Below are 20,689 nucleotides of genomic sequence, written 5' to 3' on the forward strand. Positions count from 1 at the left end.
TGATTATTTTCGTTATGGGTATCAAACAAAAATAACAACTAGAAAAGGAATTGTAATATTTTGAAAGTTAGATGATGTAATCTTAACCAATTGAAGTTCATCTTGAAAATTTTTTTTTTTTAAATATTTAAAATTTAAAATAAGTATAAAAAAATTAAATGGTTGGGTTGGACCGTGCCTGCAACTCAACCGTAATGTGGGTTAGCCCCTAACGGCAAGTCCCTTCGTTAAAACCAGACTCGGGTACTTAATTTCCAGTAATTTGAGCAAAATATCCTCCCAAATTTTATTGTTCTCCCAGCGACCCAGACCCACCCTTAGCCCCCCGTCTCCGCCCTCTGGTTTTCCTCGCGTCCTATTTAAGGTGGCGAGGTCGCCCATCGTTTGATGCCCTAGGACTGCTGCCGTAAGCGACCCGAAGTGGAGAAATAAAAAGGGCTCGAGTGGGAGCCTCCCCAGGGAACCAGAGAGGGAGAGAAAGGACGGTCGAAGATGCCGGACTACGGGGAGAGATACGAAGGCAACGGCGAGGGATACACCGAGTACGGAGGCGCCTCCCCTCTTCCGAAGAGCAGCGGCTTCGACGACTTCGGTGATTCCAGATCGCAGGTCTCCCTCGCCTCCAAACCCTCAATTTCTCAGTTTAATCGCTCTTTTCTTGCCTTCCGTCCATTTCTGTGAAGGAAAGATGTAAGATTTGGTAGAAACAATGCGTTTTTGGTTGAATTTTTCTCGTAGTTGATGTTGTACAATTGTTGCTGGAAATTGAGTTGCAGGTATTCAAGGTTTTGGCTGGAATTGGCTTACGTCTAGGTCTTTTGGGAACCCTCCAGTGGATTTGTTGAATATCAGGGTTTTTGCCACGAATTTCAGTAGTATCAGGATATTTTGACTATGGAAGACCTTTTTTTATTTTAATTTAATAGCTCTGATTGCGTTAATTGGCAGGCTAGAGTTTTGGATTTTTTTAAAAAAAATCGTATTGTCGTGTTCCTGATTTGCAGGAGAACCAGCAAAAGTTTTTTTTAAAGATATTCTGGATTGGGCTTGTATAAGGGTATTGGAGTTTTTATGATTTTCTGGGGACTGCTTGTTTTGAGCTTGCCTGATTTTTTTTTTTTTTTTCCTTTGGAAAATAATTTTGGAAGCCAGTTTCCTATCTAGCAACTAATCGTGGTTTGTTGCATTTTGTTGTATCTTTTTATATGAAAAAAATTACTTGTTGCTTTTGAATGATGTGTTTCTTGGTATTCATCAAACTTATGTTTTGATTAAGCTTCACCAACACCATCCCATGTTTGCAGTACGGTTCTCATGAACATGAGAAGGTGTCTTCACAAGGCAGAGACAGGGATAGAGAAAAAGAGAGGGACAGGGATAGGGAGCGTGACAGGGATAAGGGTCGGGACAGAGATAGAGATAGGGAGAGGGATCGCCATCACAGAGACCACCGGGACAGAAGTGAAAAAAGTGATCATGGCCGAGATAGATCTGATGATCATGACCGTCATCGTAGCCGAGACTACGATAGGTATACAGCTTTACAATTTCTCTCTTTCATGCATTGTAACATAATACACTTTTTTCTTCATATGCAAAATGAAACAGTAAACGAAATGGATTTCCATATCCTCCTGCCATGCATTGAAATGCAATGGAAATGGTAGTTAATAAAATTAAGATAAAGCAATGGGCTTTTCAATCATGAGTATCTTGCACAGGTTTAGCTTCGTCTTATGCATACTTTATTGTCATTATTCATTTTAGCAGTAAAAGCTATTTGCATCATAAATTATTGGGTGTCTCATCCAAGAATATATTTAAATATGCAACAGTCAGTATTTGTAAATGGTTGATGGTATGAGCTGCCTTTTGCGTTAGTTGATATGCAAACAACTACCTTTTGGGTTAGTAAATTTGTGAGATACACTTAATGTTCCCTCTTTATTGTAATATTTTTGAAAATTATTTGGAGTGCATTGTGGATCCAGATGTCATGAACATTATTCGTCCTGGCATAATAGCAGTCATTTGTAGTTTGGTTAACTCTATGTAAATCAGAAAAGTTTCGATCACCCTGCCCCCTGAGAAGAAGAGCCCACACATTTTTGCTTTTTTTTTTTTTTTCTGTCGGGCGTGGAGAGAAAGTTGGGGTTTGAGGGGGGGGGGGGTGTTGGCACGCGGTGGTGGTAGAGTAATCTGCAGATAATTATATATTGTCTTTGTTTGAGAGAGCAAGACACTGCACTTTCATATAACCATTTCCTTCCTGAAGTCTTCTTTGCCTTGTGATTTCCTTTTTGGATAGTCTATGCTTTCATGAATGGAGAGGTGCTGGAGCACATGAGGCTTTTACAACTCTACTGTATTGGTCTCAGATAACAATCAGCTCTCTCGCTACACAGCCTGCTTCCTCCATTCAGTAGATTTGAAATAATTATTATTAGGAAGCCATTACTTGGCTTTCAGTCCTTATAATTTATCCTAGGGATCCAGGGGGTGGGTAATTCACTAACTTTCTGGTCCTTTTCCATTAATCATGTCTTGTTCAAAGATTGATAAGCTGTTTCAAATTTTTATTTTTTTAAGATAGATTCAACCTGCATAGTGCCTAATGCCACCAATTCATGTAGCATCTTAATGACTCTTTGATCAAGGTTTTAAATCCTATGGGACGGGCTGTCCCGATTTTTCTATGGAATGGGACGCACCACCATCCTGCCCCGTTCGACATTTGGGATAGGGGATGTCGCTAAGGTTTTACGTCCCGACAGGATGGGGGGCTCCCGGCCATCCCATCCCATTCTTGTGAAAAAATGGGACCGAGATGGAGTGGGACTCAAAATCCATCCATGAAGGGAAAGAAGAAAAAAGAGGAAAGAGATAATGGAAGATGGAAAAAAAAAGTGAAAGGAAAGGAGAAGAAAAATAAAAGAAAGAAAGGAAGGGAGGAGAAAAGAAAGAAAGGAAAGAGAAGGATGAATAAAAAGGAAAAAAGAAAGAAAGGGATGACGAAAAGAAAGAAAAAAGAGGAAAGAAAGGAAGATAGAAGAAAAAGAAAAAGAAAAAAAAAGAGGGAAAGAAAGAAAAAAAGGTTAAAAGAAGCAGAGAGAGATGGTGGGATATTCACAGGGATGTACGTTCGGGACGACTGTTGGGACGAGCTGGGACGGTGGGGCATTCCGTTTTATGGAGATATCGGGACACCTTCATCCCACGGGATTTAAAACTTTGGATGTCGTAAGACATCCTGATCTGGACGTTGGGACACTAGCGGGACAGCCTTATCCCGACACATGGGATGGTATCCCATTTCGATGTCCCATAGGACCTCCCGTTGGGGCCTGAATTCTTGCCTCTAATCAAGGTAGTATGCTATATCAATACCCATTGCCTCTTAATTTATATATAAGATTCCAAATATCACTTAGATGAGAGCATTGAAAAATCGAATTTGCTAATCTCATGGCTGAGGTTTTATTAGGTCATTCCAAGAGCTACTTTTGTTTCGAAAACCTTAGTGTTTGTTGAAATGTTAACCTTCCAAATGTTCTTTCATGGCAATTAGAAGTTTCTCTCATAAACTTGTATCTCCTAAATGCATCTACTGGAAGTTTATCAGTAGAGGCAGAGGCCTTATCCTAGCACAATCCATCACCCAAAGCAGAAGGTAAGGTGAAGCTCCAATGGGTGATGTTTGGTGGATAGTGAATTATAGATTAATATTTCTATTCCTATTTGGGTAATGAGGGGCAGGATTTGATCACAATTTGAGGATGATATCCATTAAAATGAGTATGTTTTGTGAACCAAGATTTGTGTATTGTAGATGTATCTTTTCCTTATCAGGAGCTCAAACAAAACAACTTATGGAAATTATGTCACATTTATCAGTTAATTTATTTTTTTAAATCTAGCACCAACCTCTAATTTGATGCTTACCTTTCAAAGTAGCAGGCAGTCTGTGTTTGATCTAGAAGTTTGATTCCTAATGCACCTTGACATTTTATTGGGCGATTTCTTATTAATCAATGAAGTAAGAGCCCTGCTGTATTTTTTAACAAATTCTAATTAAGGTTTTTGGATTTTTCTTAATAACAATAGTTGATACCCAAGAGCATGGTATTGAATTTGAAGACACCATGTTTATGATAAAATTTTCATGAGTTACCTGTATAAGGAATGATTATGTTTGCCATCCCGCATTTTTGCACCCAAATGGTTTGACTTTGATAATTTGGAATTTTGGATGAATGTCCTTGCCGGTAATCACTTGAGGAAATATTAACATGTGTCATACTCTAATTCAGAACTGATAGCATAAGACTTAAAAATTTATGAACATTTTCATACCTTGTCTCCCAAAATCTTCATTGTTATGCATCTCAATCACGAACCAATGTGCATTATATATCTCAATCACAAATTAATGTGCATATTAATGACTCCTCTTTTATAGCTTGACAAGTAGGGATCTGTTCAAAGAAAAAAAATGAATGAATGTAGATTGTGGTCCTAAATAGTTGCGTTATGTGATCACAATCTAGAATTACAAGAGTTCTTTCAACTCTTTAGTTCAACTTGAAACATTTTTAGTCTAGGAGGTGTTGGTTTTTAGTGGATGCCTTGGGTGCATCTATGAGAAAGTCCAAATAACTTAATATGCTAGTCCTAGAGACTCTATAATTGTGCCAATATTTCTTCCATGTGAGAATTTGCACGTCTCTATGCCCCTTCTCCATTCTGAAGATAATCATCTTTACCTAAAATAACAAGGACAACAATCCAAAATTGCTCTTTTTGTTAGAAGCAATCAATATTAGAATATGATGATCGGTTTTCCTATGCACGAACTTTTCTCTTCCATGGTGTATTCCTGTCTTTGCTCTTCTTGTTGATGCTCCAACCATTGCATATTCCCTTCCCATATGCACCTTATATCCTTTTAACCTTGCTTAAGTATTCATGGAAATATAGACATAATACCGAATTGAGCGAACATGTTGTGATGTGGGTTACTGTAGCCACTTATGGTCCAAATCACTTTTTGACATAGGTACAAATTAGGTCGGCAAATGGATTGCAGTGTAACTTGATTCCAGTTTGGAACTATCTGAGCCAAAATTATTTGGATTAGGCTTGGATTGAAACTAGGATCCATTTTAAGTAGGAATTGGCTATCAATTACTAATTACCTGGATTTGAAATTACTCCAGCCCAAACCTAGCAAGAACTAATACGCTCTATTTATCACAATTTTTCATTAATTCAGGAAATTTACTTTCCCTCTTTTTGCCATTGGCTTGACTTGCATATGCGGGTGCACTTCAACTAGTAGATAGAAATGTTCAAAATTGCGAGCATGAATCTTTGAATGTTAGGTTGTGTTAGAAAGGAGAATTGAAGATTTGCCTAGTTGCTTTTGCACGTGTCAGTATGGCAAATCAAAAAAATTAAAACAAGATGTGGATATGGTGGGGAACCAGTAGCATATGCATTCACTTTTTTATTTCCATCTGTACTGCTAGATGGACTAAATTTTCTTTAGTTTTAGTTCCAGATCTCCTCGTTGTTTTTCGATGGGCTCTTTCTCTCATGGTTTGCATGCACACGATGGTTAAAGCCAGAAGGGGTGTTATTTATCATGATTGATTTGAAATCAGAAGTTGCTTGCCTTATTTGATTCAACCTATCACATGACAACCCCAAAGAGTATTTGAGATGTTCCTAGGATGTATCTTGAACTTGTCCTTGCCATCTGGGATGTATCTAGATTGTACCATGTCACTGTATACCTGTATATGTGTGAATCAGTAATTCATGCATATTAGATATTGATACATCTAATTGGTATCCAATCTTCTTATTTACAGGAAGTTGAATACTTTAGTCCTTTGATTAATGCATGAAGTTTCATTTTTGCTGAATTTGGTTCCATATCTTATTTCAATAAAAAGGGATGTGATCAATACCAGGCTTAAATGAATGTAATTTGTTGGAGTTGTTTCTGTGGTGTTAACATCAGCTTAGATTATAGGCTTAAACTGAGATCCCATATTCTGGCAAGTTTGTTTCTCCAATGTGTACTGACTGAGTTGATTATGATACCCAAGAAATTGTTATGTTATTATGTATCACAACATGTGGCATTGTTCTAGTACACATTGGTTTTTATAGATAATTACTTGTTGATTATTTTATACATTGTTCAGTTTTTTGATAAAGTATTCGTTGTTCATTTACCAGCTGAATTTTTTAATTGTTAATGTTTGCTGTGACCATAATTTTCCATTTTGAAATATTTTTTCTTTTAATATTTGACTTCATATCATCATGTTCATTTCAGGCGTAGGGACTATGATCGTGATAGAGAACGGCGCCATAGGCATCGTTCTCGATCTCAGTCTCAATCAAGGGGTAGATCTGATCATAGATCAGGATCTCGTTCTCGTTCCCGTTCGAGATCAAAGAGGTAAAAGCAATATCATACCGAATATCTGGTATTTCCTGGATAGATTTTTTGCCTTGAGTACTTTGTTTTAAAATTCTAATTTTACATAAGTTGATAACCGAAGGTTCTATGTTGTGGTGACTTTAATGAGTAAGAATTGTTGTATGTGAGACATATGACAGATTAAATATAGAGATTGAGAATTGCAGGTTGTCTTGCAATTTTGTGATAGCCTAATACTAATTTTAGAATATCTTGGAGGGTTCAAACTATAGCTTGTGGAAAAAGAGTCATGATATCATGCTTTTAGATTTCATGATAAAGTTTATGGTAACATGATATGGGTTTGGCATTCTTTGCATGGAAAAGAATAAGCAACTTAGGTGATTTTGTTATTCCGCCATTATGGGTCACTATCATGATTCTTATTTAAAACCTTTTTTTGTCTATGGGCTAATAAAGATGTCAGTGTTTCAAAACTTCAATGAAGCAGTGGAGTGATTAGTATTGCTGGACTATGGAAAGAGTGTAATAGGTGGCAATTTGAACACAAGTTTTAGTTGCTAGGAATTGGGAGAAACAACTTTGGAGGACGAAAAAAATTTATATGTTTGTTCTTCCAAGAAAGTGGCCTTTGTAGTTTTGAGGTTGATTATATGATTACATTTTTTTGCTATTATATGAATGTAAATAGTCAACTTTGTTGCCTCATCTAGCCCTTAAATCAAAAGGCAAACATAGTAATAGTGCTCTATTTATTTTTGTGGTCCTTAGAAGCATGGACCACAAACTCATTTCATCCAAGAAGATTTCAAATGGCATTATCACTCTTGGAGTCTTTCTGTAGAGCTCTTTGAATCAAAGGAAACAAAATGCCCCTGGATCCCTGCTTGTGCACCTTTTCCCATTCCTTTTTCTAGCTTGTAAGTCTGGAGGCTGATTGCAGGTGGATTGGTCCAACTTGTAGACCCGTTCATAGAGATCATGTATATGGTCATTCATATAAAATGTTGCTCAAATAGAGCGGTTTGAAGTACAATTGCTGAGTAAAACCAAAACAAATTGAAAGTAAATGCATTGTTTGGCATCACTTTCATTTTTCTATTTTCAGAAATAGAAAAATAAAAATTTTACTTCTATTCTTTTTCTATTTTTTTTTTTAAAATAGACATGTTTGGTGTAGTCAATTGTTTTTCAAAAATAAACATTATCAATAATGATGGGCTCAGTGGTAGTTGTAGTGGAGGCAGTGGAGGTGGTGATGGTGTTGGTGGTTGGTACTGTGGTGGTAAAGCGGCGATGATGGTGGCAATGGTGTGGTGTAGGCGAGGCAGTGGTGGTAGGCATTTGTAGTAACAATGGTGGCACTGAGGGCACTAATGATGTGGTGGAGGCAATGGCTGTAGCATCTGTGGTATGGTGGAGGCGATGATAGTAGTGATAGTGATGACAATGGTAGGGGTAGTGGAGGTAGCAATGATGGTAGGTATGGTTTGACAGCAGCGGCGGTGGGAAAAATTTAAAATTCCAAAAGTAAGGATTTGTTACTTTCATTTTTCTAGAAAAAATCAAAGTGACTTTAAAAAATTGAAAACAAAAACATTAGTACGAAATATGTTTTTATCTCTTGATGAAAGCAATACAGATGTGGAGTGTCAGCTTGCTTGTACCATATGTATATGTGCTTCTATGTTTGTGATGCCTATTTCATAATAATATTCATTTTATCATGACATCTGAGCTAAATGCAATGGGTTTAATGCTAGCCATGAACTTCATTGGCAGGTTCCCTTTATTTTTCAGGTACTTGTTTCCAATATTTATTGTCATTTTTTTCCTACTTTTCTACCATGTACTTTCCTGATCTTTTTTTTATGGCCACATCAATATTGGTTTCTCCTCCCTTCTGTTGCTGACACTCCCTTGGACTATGTTTTTTTGTGTTGCATTCTATTGTCACCTCCCTCTTCCCCTCTTTACAAACACCAGCCATGGAAGGTAAACCAACTATGCACCAGAGTGATTAGGCGAGGCTAGTTCGAGCCTAAGCCTGAATTTTAGTGGGCATGCTGATCTTGTGTCATTGTGTAGAGCTCTGATACCATGCTTAGTCCAATCCCAGTGCACAGTTGTAATGCTGGTCTTCTTATTGCTTGATGGGTAACCTAAGAAGCAACTTTTTGAAATAAGTTGTGTGAAGAATTATCATTGTATTGCGATGTCTGGTCTGAAACTCTGATGAGTAATTGTTGGAGGCTTGGAGCCCAAAGGATTACTTTTCCCTTTTTCTCCCTTAATAACCTAGCAGTTAAATTAAGAGTATGCTTGTCAACATTGCCCTATGTATATGTTGAAATCAGATTCATGAATCTTTAACTAAAACATGGGAAATGATTTGTTTATTGCAACATTATGGGTTACGACAGAGGTAGTCTAATAGAAATGCCTGGCAAATGAGGATTCAAAAAGCTGAGCCCAGATAGTTGGGACAAGGTTTTGTGGTTATTGTTATGGGAGATAATTATGCATATTGTGATATATTATTTAAATTTCCGACCCTTCTTATTTTGTAAAAGATATTTCTGCTTGTGGATGTCTTTTGATAATATTGGTGTTTCTTAGCCTACTATCTTCTTCCTTTTATTTATTCAAAATGTGTCTTTGTTTAATCTTCTACATATTAATCTATTTCTAATTGTTTCTTGCCCAAACAGCAAACGTATCAGCGGTTTTGACATGGCTCCACCTGTGTCGGCTCTGATACCTGGTGCAACTACTGCAGGTACATCTATTTTGTAATTATGGTTCATGGTTTTCCTGTCTGCAGTGTTGCTTACTTTGTTGTTAATGAGGGAAATTATATCAAAATTCATGGTGTTTCTTGGGTAAGCGGTTTTCATTATGTACATACCTTGTAGGATACTAGAAACTAAATCTGTTATATCTGGACATATTGTTTTTTCCTATCTATATATTTTTACTTGGAGAGTTAATTCTGAAACTGAGCACAATTTTGGTTGTTTCTTGTTTTTGGTGGCTGTTTGTTTGTTTTGTGTATATATGTTGTTGTAAGAAGGCAATGTTGGGCCACTTGTCCCACTGTGCTGCCAATGGGTGTGAGCCGACTACTGTAGCTTTTGTGTGCAAGGAGGAATCAATGCACCGGTTTGATATCTTGTTCGTCTTCAACCAACAACTATTTCCTTTTTGGTAGTCTTACAAATATTATCTTCAATACTTCAAAAATTGTATGATCATTTTTCTTTATGACGTGTTCTATTGAGGAGGCCATATCAAGTCTGTCTGTGAGGGCATAAAACAATGGTGCTGCATATATTTTTCTGTTGTTATTATCATAGGGATACTATTGTGTGCTGTGATTTAACTTACTTTGCTTATATAGGTCAGCTACCTGTAACCACACCAACCATTCCCGGAATGTTTCCAAATATGTTTCCTCTAGGAGCTGGCCAGGTGCTTTTTTCTCCCTTCTCCCTTTTCTTTTTTTTTTTTGGGTACATGCGGGTGGTCACACCACTCTGGTGTGAGAGCAGCCCACCCTTCTCCCCTTTTGACTCATCTAGAACTTCCTGTTATTACCACGTGCTTTTGGTGCACATTGGTTTATATTTTTTATCGACTCCAATGTTTATGTATTTTTGTATTTGCATTCATGACAGTTCCCAACTCTTCCTGTGATGCCAGTGCAAGCAATGACACAGCAGGTATGTTCATTTCTGATTTATGTGTAATGTTACATGGTTTATTCATGTTATATTTTAATCTATATGTTGGTACCTCTAGGCAACTCGACATGCTCGGCGTGTGTATGTTGGTGGCCTCCCCCCTACTGCAAATGAACAGGTTATTTACCCTTGGCATTTACCATAGTTTACATATATTCTTCTTGACTTAGCATAAACATCGAATTTTTTCTTATTTTTGAATTTCCATAGATTTCTTTTCAGTTTTGCCTGAAGCTATATTGTCCAAATTCATGAAATCAGTAATAGTGCCTTCTGCATCTGAAATCATTTATATGTGTATTCATTTACTTGTTTAAGTGTACTATGTCGACAGATGTTTTTATAATTCATACTTCTTTACTACGATTATTGATCATTACTCATCATAAGTTAAAGCGGTCAAATATTTGTTTTACGTGTTGCTAAAAGAAATGTCTAGTTAAAAAGTGGTGGAAACTTGTTCTAAGGAGAATATATTATGGTAACTTTACTTCGTGATTAATTTTTTTTTTTTTATTTAGAAAATCAAAATTAGTCAAATTAGCTGTTTCGGCCTTTAGGGTGTTGGTTGAGGATGCAAGTATACCATAAAATTATGGGACTTAGATGTTTATCTTGGTAATCCTTATGGTAATCTCATAATTTGTGAGATATTCTACTTTTATGTTAAGAAATCAAGTCAGCCAACTCAGCCTTTTAGGATGTTGGTTGGAAATGCAAGAATAACATAAAATTGTTTTAACCAGATGTTCCTTTTGGAAATTGTTATGGTGATTTCAAGGTAGACATTTTGCATTTGAAATTCTGATGTGTTGGGAACTTTGGATTTGTATCAGAACTGTTAACTTTTTAATATGAGAAGAATGAGGTGTTATATCTCCATGTACGATATTTTAGTTTACATACTTATCCAGTTTTTGCCCATTTCATTTATTTTTTTCCTGTTTATGAACAAAGTTCTTTGTAGAATTGTTATGAATGGAGCATATCCGGCTTTAGTTTTTCCCTTTTTTTCATAAACCCATCTTTGTTCTTGCAAACATGGTTTCTCTCTGTTTCAATTCTGCAGTGCACGAGCATCCCAAAGATGGTTATCTGTTTCTCTTGCCTATAACATGGATTAGCTATCATGATCAGGTGATGGTGGATGTAAGAAAAAGAATCAAATGAAACTGTTTCTTTATGTTTCAGCAAATCTCATTTAGAGACCTCAGTGAATCATCAAACTAATATCCCACAAGTTTGACGATTTAGTTCTCTTATTCATTCGATAAAGTCGTGGTGAACTGTATCTGGAGTCGCCTATCATCATAACACAATAAAAGCAAAATTGTGTCATTATTTTAAAATCTAGATCAGAATAAGTATGTTAGTAGGTGACTTTGAATTGATACATATACATACATATATATATGTATATACTCTTGAGACAAATTCTAGATCAATGGATATAACTTGATGCACCGCGGGGAGGGGGGGGGGGGGGAGGTGGGGGTTCACATCAGAATGAGGTTTAATATCCATATTACAAGGTGTACAAAACAATAGATAATATGTCATGCTTGAACAAGGAAAATTGCTGAAGAAATTTCACTTGCCGATGAAGAGGAAGTTTTCAGGAATTGCATGGAAGCAAACTCGGAGCAATTTGATCCCAAAAATATTTATTGATTGCTGGAAGTTATTGTATGATTTGGGATCTATTAGTGCTCATTTAGTTGAAAATTGTTTTAATACCAATTTGTGGACCCCAGTGGGTTGCAGTACTTTGTAATTGGGCTACTAATTTCTGAGTTGGCCCGGAAACAACTCACATTAGCTTATACTCTTGACAATTTATTTCAAAGTATTATGTTCTGGAAGTTGAAGCTATGTAATTTTTTGGTATTGGAATGAAGGATAGAGGGCTGAATTGATTGGCAGGTTGGCCTTGGTGTCGAATGAGAATCTGTTGTTTTCTAATCTTGGACTAAGCTTATGCATGAGATAACGATGGAAGTGGGAGTCAGGTTTTGTTTGAAGAGGTCCAGTGTCATGCAGCATGCACATATTTTGGTTTCTGGGCTCAGGAACGCCTTGTATGATGGTCGTGTTGTGAAATTCAAGGAAAACTTTTTTTTCGGAGATGTGAGGGTGCAGATGTAGTGGTTAGGCTACTTCAATACTATGTTATGTTTGACTCTGCCTTCTTTGGATAATGATGGTGGAAACCTCCTAGTACCTAGTAATTTGGGTTTTGCAGCGCGGTAAGGGATTGTGCAGTGGGTGCGTGTGTGTCATGTGCGGTGGGTGTGTGTGTGTGTCATGTATGTGCAGGTAAGGGAATTGCATCTAGAATGGAGAGTGATGATAAAGTTCAAATGTTTTTTTGATATTTTGGTTGGAATGATTTATTTCGACAAATATTGTGTTTATGGTTACTTAGGATCAGATTGTTTCCCTATATTATATATGTTTGTGTTTGGGAAAGTAGACATATAAACATGCTAAAGCACTCATATAATTGCATTTGTGAAATGAAGTCTGATTTCTCAAAGTCCTTGGTGACTCATCATGCCTCTTGTATGGTGATGATCATGTCCCTTTACTTTTGCGAAGACAATTCTGTTTGAAATTCTTGAGACCAAGTTTGAGGCTGTTTTTATACTTTTGAATGGCATAAATACTAAGGGATGACTGAGGAGCATGAAGGTCTTGGTTAGCTATGACAGAGGGTGTGACTGGATGACACTAGAAAAAGAAAAAGGACCTTTGAACATAATATGAACCGGTGGCTATTGCATGCAAATGGGTGAAACTGAATAACATCCAAAAAGTAATATACCTCTAAACATTTAGATCAACTTCAGCTAAAGACAACGGAGAATGGAACTGTTGGTGTTGGCCGAAGTTTAGAGGCAAAGATGAGAAGCTTTTGGATAAGTTAATACTTCAAGCCTTTTTATGAAGTCATAGATGTCACGTGAAGACAACTGTCTCTATTTGCATGCTCAACATCATTTTTCTTTAATTTGTCAGTGATCTGTTCAAGAAATAATGTCTAAAGTTTTAGGAGTAGGCTGACATTTTCATGCAGGTCTGTGGTAGAAAGATTTCTCGCACAAAGACTTGTAATGGATGGGTTTTTCCCTTTTACTTTTGAGCTCTAGATGAGAATGCATTTTTCTATTAAGGTGTGTTAGTAGCAAGGCAGAACTTTAGTGATTCTTGTTCTTGTTTGATGTCAATGAATGCTATCAAGCTGGATCCTGGCTCAAATATGCATTATAGTCTCTCTCCCTCCCTCCCCCCCCCCCCCTTCCCTTTCTCTGTCTCTCTTCCTCCCTCCCTGATTCTCATAAGTTGTTGGTTGGTGATGTGAACTTCCATTCTTTTATCTGATTTTGCAATGCCAGGCTGATGATTTTCTTTTTCCTGAATACTTATCTGCAGTCAGTTGCAACTTTCTTTAGCCAGGTTATGTCTGCCATTGGAGGAAACACGGCTGGTCCAGGTACTCAATGATTGTGTGCATCTAACATTTTATCACCTTAGATCTTTATCTTAAAGTCAAAGGTCGACTTCTATTATTTATTTGTTTATCTATTTTTGTTATTGAAGGTGATGCTGTTGTGAATGTGTATATAAACCATGAGAAGAAATTCGCTTTTGTGGAAATGAGATCTGTTGAAGAAGCAAGCAATGCAATGGCCTTGGATGGCATCATTTTTGAGGTTGGAGTTTGAAAAACTGGAATTACTATGGAAACATCTTGATTCTTTCACAGTTAAAGTATATTAGATGAGTATCTGCTGACATCTGAACACTTGTTGCTTTATTCACCCAGGGTGCTCCAGTAAAGGTCAGACGGCCCAGCGACTATAATCCTTCTCTCGCTGCTGCACTTGGCCCCAGCCAGCCCAATCCCAATCTTAACCTTGCTGCAGTTGGGCTTACACCAGGTTCTGCTGGTGGCCTTGAGGGTCCTGATCGCATTTTCGTGGGTGGACTTCCATACTATTTTACAGAAGCACAAGTAAGGGAATTGCTTGAGTCCTTTGGACCTCTTCGAGGTTTTGATCTGGTGAAGGACAGGGAAACTGGTAACTCGAAAGGCTATGCCTTCTGTGTCTATCAAGACCTCTCGGTTACAGACATTGCTTGTGCTGCTCTTAATGGCATCAAGATGGGAGATAAAACCCTGACTGTAAGGCGTGCAAACCAAGGTGCCCAACAACCTAGGCCTGAGCAAGAAAGTGTGTTATTGCAGGCACAACAACAAGTGGCTTTGCAGGTAAAGTGCAAATTACACTCGATTAATTTAGTTTAAACAACAAAATTTGGAATATTTCAACCTAATATTTATTATGAGTCGGGAGCAAAGTATGGGCAGTGGCTTTAATTCACAAGTTTTTTTTTTTAGGTGGCTATTAGATGCACTTTGAGCATGTTTGCCATTGACTCTCTTAACGGAGAATATACTATTCTATGTTAAATTGTTGCTTCTTGGAGTATTACTTCTAAAGTGTATTTACATATGAAGAACTTTCCACTATGTTCTGTTTGTAATAAAGTTAAGCAAAGAGAACTAAAGCATGGGAAAATTGGAGTCTACCTACGTCGACACAATTTCACCTGCATTTTCTGCTGTTTCCTTTTTCTCATATAGCACTAGACAATTTACATGTGTTGACTTGTGCTTGGTTTTCCTTATTATCTGTCTGCTACATCTGATGGTATCCCATTTTAAGTGTGTGTGTGTGTGTGTGCGCGCGCGTGTGTGGTATATGTTGCTAAAATCTGTGATTTATTGTTTGTTGAGGTATTTACATGATGGATAGAGAATGTTATAAAGTAAGAATATTTTAAAGAATGTAGATCCTGAATGCGAAGCACCATACTTTGAAAAGCAATACCGTCATCATTTTGATTACCATCATCACCGACCAGCTCAAGTTCTAGAGCATTTCTATTGGGTCTTTAAATTCACTTACATTATGGGGTCTTAAATTGCACACAGTTTTACATGTGTTTACAGATGTGATTTTTGTATTGTAGCACTCAGCTGCTGTCCTTTTTTACCATTTAGTCTCTTCTTTTATCCCATAACTGTAACCAGCAATCTATGTTGCAACTGGTAATGGTCAGGTTCATGAATCTCATTTGCTAAATATTCCAAATAAAAGCTGAATCATGGTTTGCTATATCTGTCATATCCCTCCCTCCTCTTCCTCTGCATGGGTATCTCACCTCCTTTCTTTATAGTGCCATCTAAAGGAGCTTCACCATGTTTATTCCTCAAATTTTTTCAACATTCTTTATTTCGGTCAGCACTTTTCCCTAGAGTTCTAATATTGTTCCCTATGACTTCCTTGGAAAGTATACATGTAACACTATTGTGGTTCGAGCTGTTTTGATTTTCTCTTTTTTTAAGGAGACTTGGTTTTTATTTTTTATTTTTTAATTTTAAACCTTTTTGGTGCAGAGGCTTGTGTACCAGGCAGGGTCCCTTCCAACCAAGATAGTGTGCTTAACGCAGGTAGTTAGTGCAGATGAATTGAAAGATGACGAGGAATATGAAGACATAGTGGAAGACATGAGGGGAGAGGGTGGAAAATATGGTTAGAACTTTTTTCAGAATTCTTTCTGTATATCTGAGTCATTTTGATGGCGACGGCAAATTCTTATTTCTTCCTTTTTTTTTTGTTTTTGCTTTGTTTTACAGTCTTTTGTTGTCCAAACTTATGCAATTGAGAATCCGGCCTAACCCACAGAAGATCCTATTCTCTGTGTTCTAACCTGGGACCATCTCTCTAACTTTTAGTAATTCTTCTTGCTGATCTCACAACCCTGTACTTTTTTGCAGGGAAATTAGTGAATGTTATCATCCCTAGACCTGGTCCAAATGGAGAACCAGCTCCTGGTGTTGGAAAGGTTGGTCCATAAATATTTGAAATTTAGATCGTTTTTCTATTATAACATGAAAGGAACTCTGAAGGCCTTGCAGATTCATGAATCCATGCTTACAAATGCAAGCAGATCCTCACCCTGTGCATTCCTTATTTTTCTTGGTAAAACATGAGTAGTCTACACTTTTGTACCTTCTCTGGTCTCCCTTTTCTAGTTTGTGAAAGTGTGGGTGTACCCTCCGGCTTGTTCTGTATTTGTGAACACCTGTCACATGAGGCCGAGTACATTTGATCTCCCTGTGAATGCTGCACACATCATGTACATTATGTAATAGTTCTTAATCATCAGTTCCTTTTCAGGTATTTTTGGAGTATGCGGACATTGATGGATCCACAAAAGCCAGGCAAGGGTTGCATGGAAGGAAATTTGGGGGAAATCAGGTTGTTGCGGTTTTCTACCCAGAGACCAAGTTTGCCCAAGGAGAATATGATGATTGATGGATAGTTACTTAACATCATTGTTTTCTAATACTTTATTTCTTTTTACTTTAAGGTTGTATCTTAGACTTTTTTTCTGCAGAATTGATGCTTTACTTATCGTGATCGGACATTTTAGACATATTAGGGAGATATGCTAACGAGTTAATTAGTATCCAAATTTGGTTCTCTTATATGTCTAGTATACTCCAATTATCCACTTGATAATAGATTGTGTCAGCAACAAGGAAATTTGGTAGACTGTCATGGTATGTGCATGCAGCATCTGATTCAATGATGTTCAGCCCAGATGGCAAAGTGCATTGGGCCATCAGAATTCTGAATTGGTAGTTCACTGTATCTTTCTTATGAGGTATACACCAGAAGGCACCGACCAATATTCATTTACTGTCTCCCACCTCCTGGAGTGCAAATAATTTATGTTTAGCCACCGTAAAATAATTTGTTTTGCACAGCAGGAGGCACGCATGAGAAGTTTTTGAAGCTTTTGATCTTTGGCTGTAGGCTCTTGGATGATGCAGGGTGGAGTTAATGGTGTCCATCATTGGTTTGGAAGGTTGGCATGCATGGGCAATGCGAATCTGTAGTAACTAATGTTATCATCTGATGATCTTATTTTGGACCAATCACTAAGTTTTCTTATGGATCTCAATGATTTAGAAAATGACAAATTGGGCGTGTAATTTTATTTTTTTTTTAAAGGTGTAGTTGTACATTATATGGCCTGATGCATTGTTGAAAAGCTTTCCTTATAAGTTCCGTGTTATTTTCTTATACAAAAGCTACTGCAGATGCCAATATTTTTTGCGTGTGATGCAAGGGAGCATTCGGATGATTGAAGGAAATGGAGGGCTGATGTCTTTAGTTTTACATCTGAGTGATAAACCAATGCTATTCATTCTTTTCGCCGTGTGAACTTTGACCAATGCTTTCAGAGAAATGATTGTAACGTATGGCAATGTTCTCTGACCTGTTGGAAGTTTTTGAATTGTTTTAAGATTTTTGATTTTCCCCTGGGTGGAATGATTGCAGAATTTTATCTACATTAACAAATCCATCCAGGACTAAATTATTCTTCAGTTGTACATGAATTTTGCGATCATTCTCGAGTTGTGGAGACCATCTTATAGAATGTGACAAGCTAATAATTCTATATGTTGTTGCGGATGATTGTTTATAAATGAATTTTTTTCCTCGCATGCTATTCCCGAATTACCATACTAAAGTGAACAAGTATATTAATGTTTTAGAAATTTACTGTTTTAGGTTAGTTATTTAAGTCATAATATTTCTTTATCAAGAGGCCTTCCAAACTTTTGACTTTTTTTTAAAATTTTTATTTGAATTCCTTTTTTTCTTTTAAGCTTTAGCCAAATTGTTTCCAGCCACTGCGCTTGTGACTGTGCAAGAAAAATTGGTACGCTTAAAAAGAAAAGAAAAAAAAAGGCAGCAGTGTTAACAGGATGTGATGACAGTTTCTAAATTCTCAAAAATCTTGCCTTCTGAAGTTGCGGCATGATTAGCTTCCACCAGCTGTTTCAGCTAGTTTCACAGCAGCTCAATTGTGGCCTCTATTTGCAATTTGCCGGTTCCTTTAAAATAGAATTATGGAGGTAGGAGATGATTTAGAGAAGGCAAAAGTGGAATGGTTGGTAATGGCAATGATGAAGGTGAACTTGTGGCAATAATGACGGCGAGTGGCCTTTTGCTGGGTTAAGCGGTGGAAGTGAATTGAGAGGTAATGCCTGGTTTGGCTGCAGCAGTTGGAAAGGTGATGGACGAAGGGATTGCATGATGGAGACTAGGTGGAGAAAAAGAGTGGGAGGATCCAGGGGTGAGAAGAGGATGGGAAGGAGAGAATCCAAAGGGTGAGATGAGATTAGCGACGTAAAGACGAATGCTGAGATGAGATGGATTCCGAAGAATCTTCCCCTCAAGCGTTGTTTGGATGAAATTTTCCATTGTACTTTAAGCCACTTGTCCTAGATGTGGTCGGGGACGGGATGCTTTTCGGGTTATAATTGGACAGGAGAGCTCCATGCGATGGCTTAAGAATTAAGATTAAATGGGTCCACCTTAGAAGCAGGGCACTATCCCATGTGTGGTGGCCAGGTCCATGAAATCACAAACCATCGTGAGATGCATGTATTAAAATAAGGGAAGAGAAATTACCGTCCGCCTTCCATCAGCATGGAAGATAGTGATTACTTTGTATGCTATTGCGATATCCTCGCGAGATCAAAAACGGGATCTTTATTTCTACCAAAAAAAAAAAAAAAAGCGGATCATTTATGCCTCTTCAATGAAGGGTCTAAGCAACCAAAAGTATAGAGAATTTAAAGAGTATTTTGATGTTGGTCCTCATTTGACAAATGGCCACATCATCGTTGATCAATTGTGTCATCCTACCACATTATCTTTTAACCAGCCATATGGCTTGCTACATCAGTGCACCAATATGTTACCACCACCACATGACAACCATGGTAGTCAATCACGTGGGTAGATACATTAGCCCAACGTCAGCATTTTCAAATATATTAACTTCTATTTGTTTCATCGATATGCATGTCAATATACAGCGTAACAATATGGCTAATAAGGAAAGTGTACTCAGACTAATAAGGAAATATTAATCATATTTATATTAGTGCAGTAACCAGATAATAAATATGCTCAACATCCTCCCTCAAACTTAAGGTAGTAAAGTAGAATACAACTTGAGTTTGAAAATCAAATCACAAAAACATCTAGACACTAATGTGGTAGATCAAGAGCTATCATAACAGCTTAGAAGCTGACACGGTAAACTAAGGCAGCAAGCTAATGTAGCAGGTTAGTGAACTGACATGATAAGCTGATGAGTTTGGAAATGCTAACATGGCCTCCCACATGCCTAACTAACATAGCAAACTAGCATGCCTATCTACATGGCTAAGCACATGTCAAGCTGATGTATCTACTCATATGGTTGATTGTCATGGTAAGCTGACATGTCTACCCGCATGACTGACGTGGCAAACTGACATATCCACTTGACTAACGTGACTTACTAAAGTATTTAATAATGTGACAAATTGATATTGCTGATTTATGTATCCCCCTAATATGGACTACTATGTTTGATTACTGGCTGCCATGGCTGTTGTGAGGTGGTAATATAGTGGTATGCTGATATAGCTGTCCTATGTGGCTCATTGATGTAGTGAAATAACATATCTATCCATATGGTTGAGTGATGCAATAGATTAAAATATCTGCTAATATGTGTGTACCATGATAGATTCGCCATCATCGAGGCACTTGATGGCTTTGGACTGAAAGGGATCGAGCTCGAAAGGAAACTCTTTGGTCAGCTTGGATTTTTCATCAGATGTGAGGAGTTAGATGTAAATGCTATCCTCGTATGCCCCCCAAGCATGGTGACTTGGCAAGCCATGTGACTGGTAAAAATATGTAGCAGAATAACATAGCTAATGAATGATGATATGGCAGGATAATGTGGTCGCTTATACATTAGATGAGGCCCAACATCAAAGAACTCTTTAAATTCTCAATACTTTTGGTTGCTAAGAGCCTTGCTTGGAGCTATATAGATGACATATTGGTTTCACAAAGATATAGTAATAGCATACAAACTATCTTTTATGCTGATGTATATGCTAACTCTATGATAGATTTACCATTATCGAGGCACTTGATGGCTTCAGAGCAGAAGAGATCAAGCATGAAGGGGAAGTCCTTGGCTAGCTTGGGCTTCTCATTATGGGTTAAAGGTGGATGGCTGAGTCGGAACATAGCCTTTAGGATAGGAGATGTCATGGAGGCAAGACACCGGCTCCTTGATATGGGCAGGCTCCACTCCTCCCTTATTGCCTTTTGAGACTAGCAAGGTCCACGACCAACTCTTCTAGGGTTTTTTTCTTCATCGATGCCATTTGAGATAGAAGGAGAGAGAGAAGGAGATTTGGGGGTGATGGGGAACTCTAAAAGATGTGACATTGGTTGGACTAGAATACATTTAATTGAATTGGATCTAGGTTTGGATTGGATTCTTCTTCTGGATCTGCTAAAGGGTCCAATTGATTCTAATCCTTCTTCCTTAT

At 37.5% G+C, this 20,689-nt stretch overlaps 1 protein-coding gene across 7 annotated transcripts; it reads left to right on the top strand.

Moving 5' to 3' along the window:
- The first annotated feature begins 301 nt into the window (after positions 1-301).
- On the top strand, positions 302-16,756 carry LOC105032340 (splicing factor U2af large subunit B). 7 transcript variants are annotated; one of them, XM_010906771.3, is made up of 14 exons: positions 302-609; positions 1,305-1,531; positions 6,347-6,472; positions 9,166-9,233; positions 9,855-9,925; positions 10,132-10,176; positions 10,256-10,315; positions 13,630-13,690; positions 13,798-13,910; positions 14,024-14,470; positions 15,662-15,797; positions 16,043-16,110; positions 16,184-16,247; positions 16,446-16,756. In XM_010906771.3, exons 1-14 carry the CDS (start codon positions 493-495, stop codon positions 16,469-16,471), a joined length of 1,629 nt encoding a protein of 542 aa, XP_010905073.1. In that variant the 5' UTR covers positions 302-492; the 3' UTR covers positions 16,472-16,756. The 7 variants fall into 7 exon arrangements, 5 of the variants coding, with proteins under 5 accessions (XP_010905073.1, XP_010905071.1, XP_019701817.1 ...); XM_010906769.3 differs by lacking the exon at positions 16,184-16,247 and having other exon boundaries at positions 304-609; XR_829795.3 differs by lacking the exon at positions 16,184-16,247 and having other exon boundaries at positions 305-609; positions 15,902-16,110.
- Positions 16,757-20,689: the final 3,933 nt, after the last annotated feature.

This window comes from Elaeis guineensis, chromosome 15, assembly GCF_000442705.2.
Source record: "Elaeis guineensis isolate ETL-2024a chromosome 15, EG11, whole genome shotgun sequence".
In the NCBI taxonomy this organism is placed as follows: domain Eukaryota; kingdom Viridiplantae; phylum Streptophyta; class Magnoliopsida; order Arecales; family Arecaceae; genus Elaeis; species Elaeis guineensis.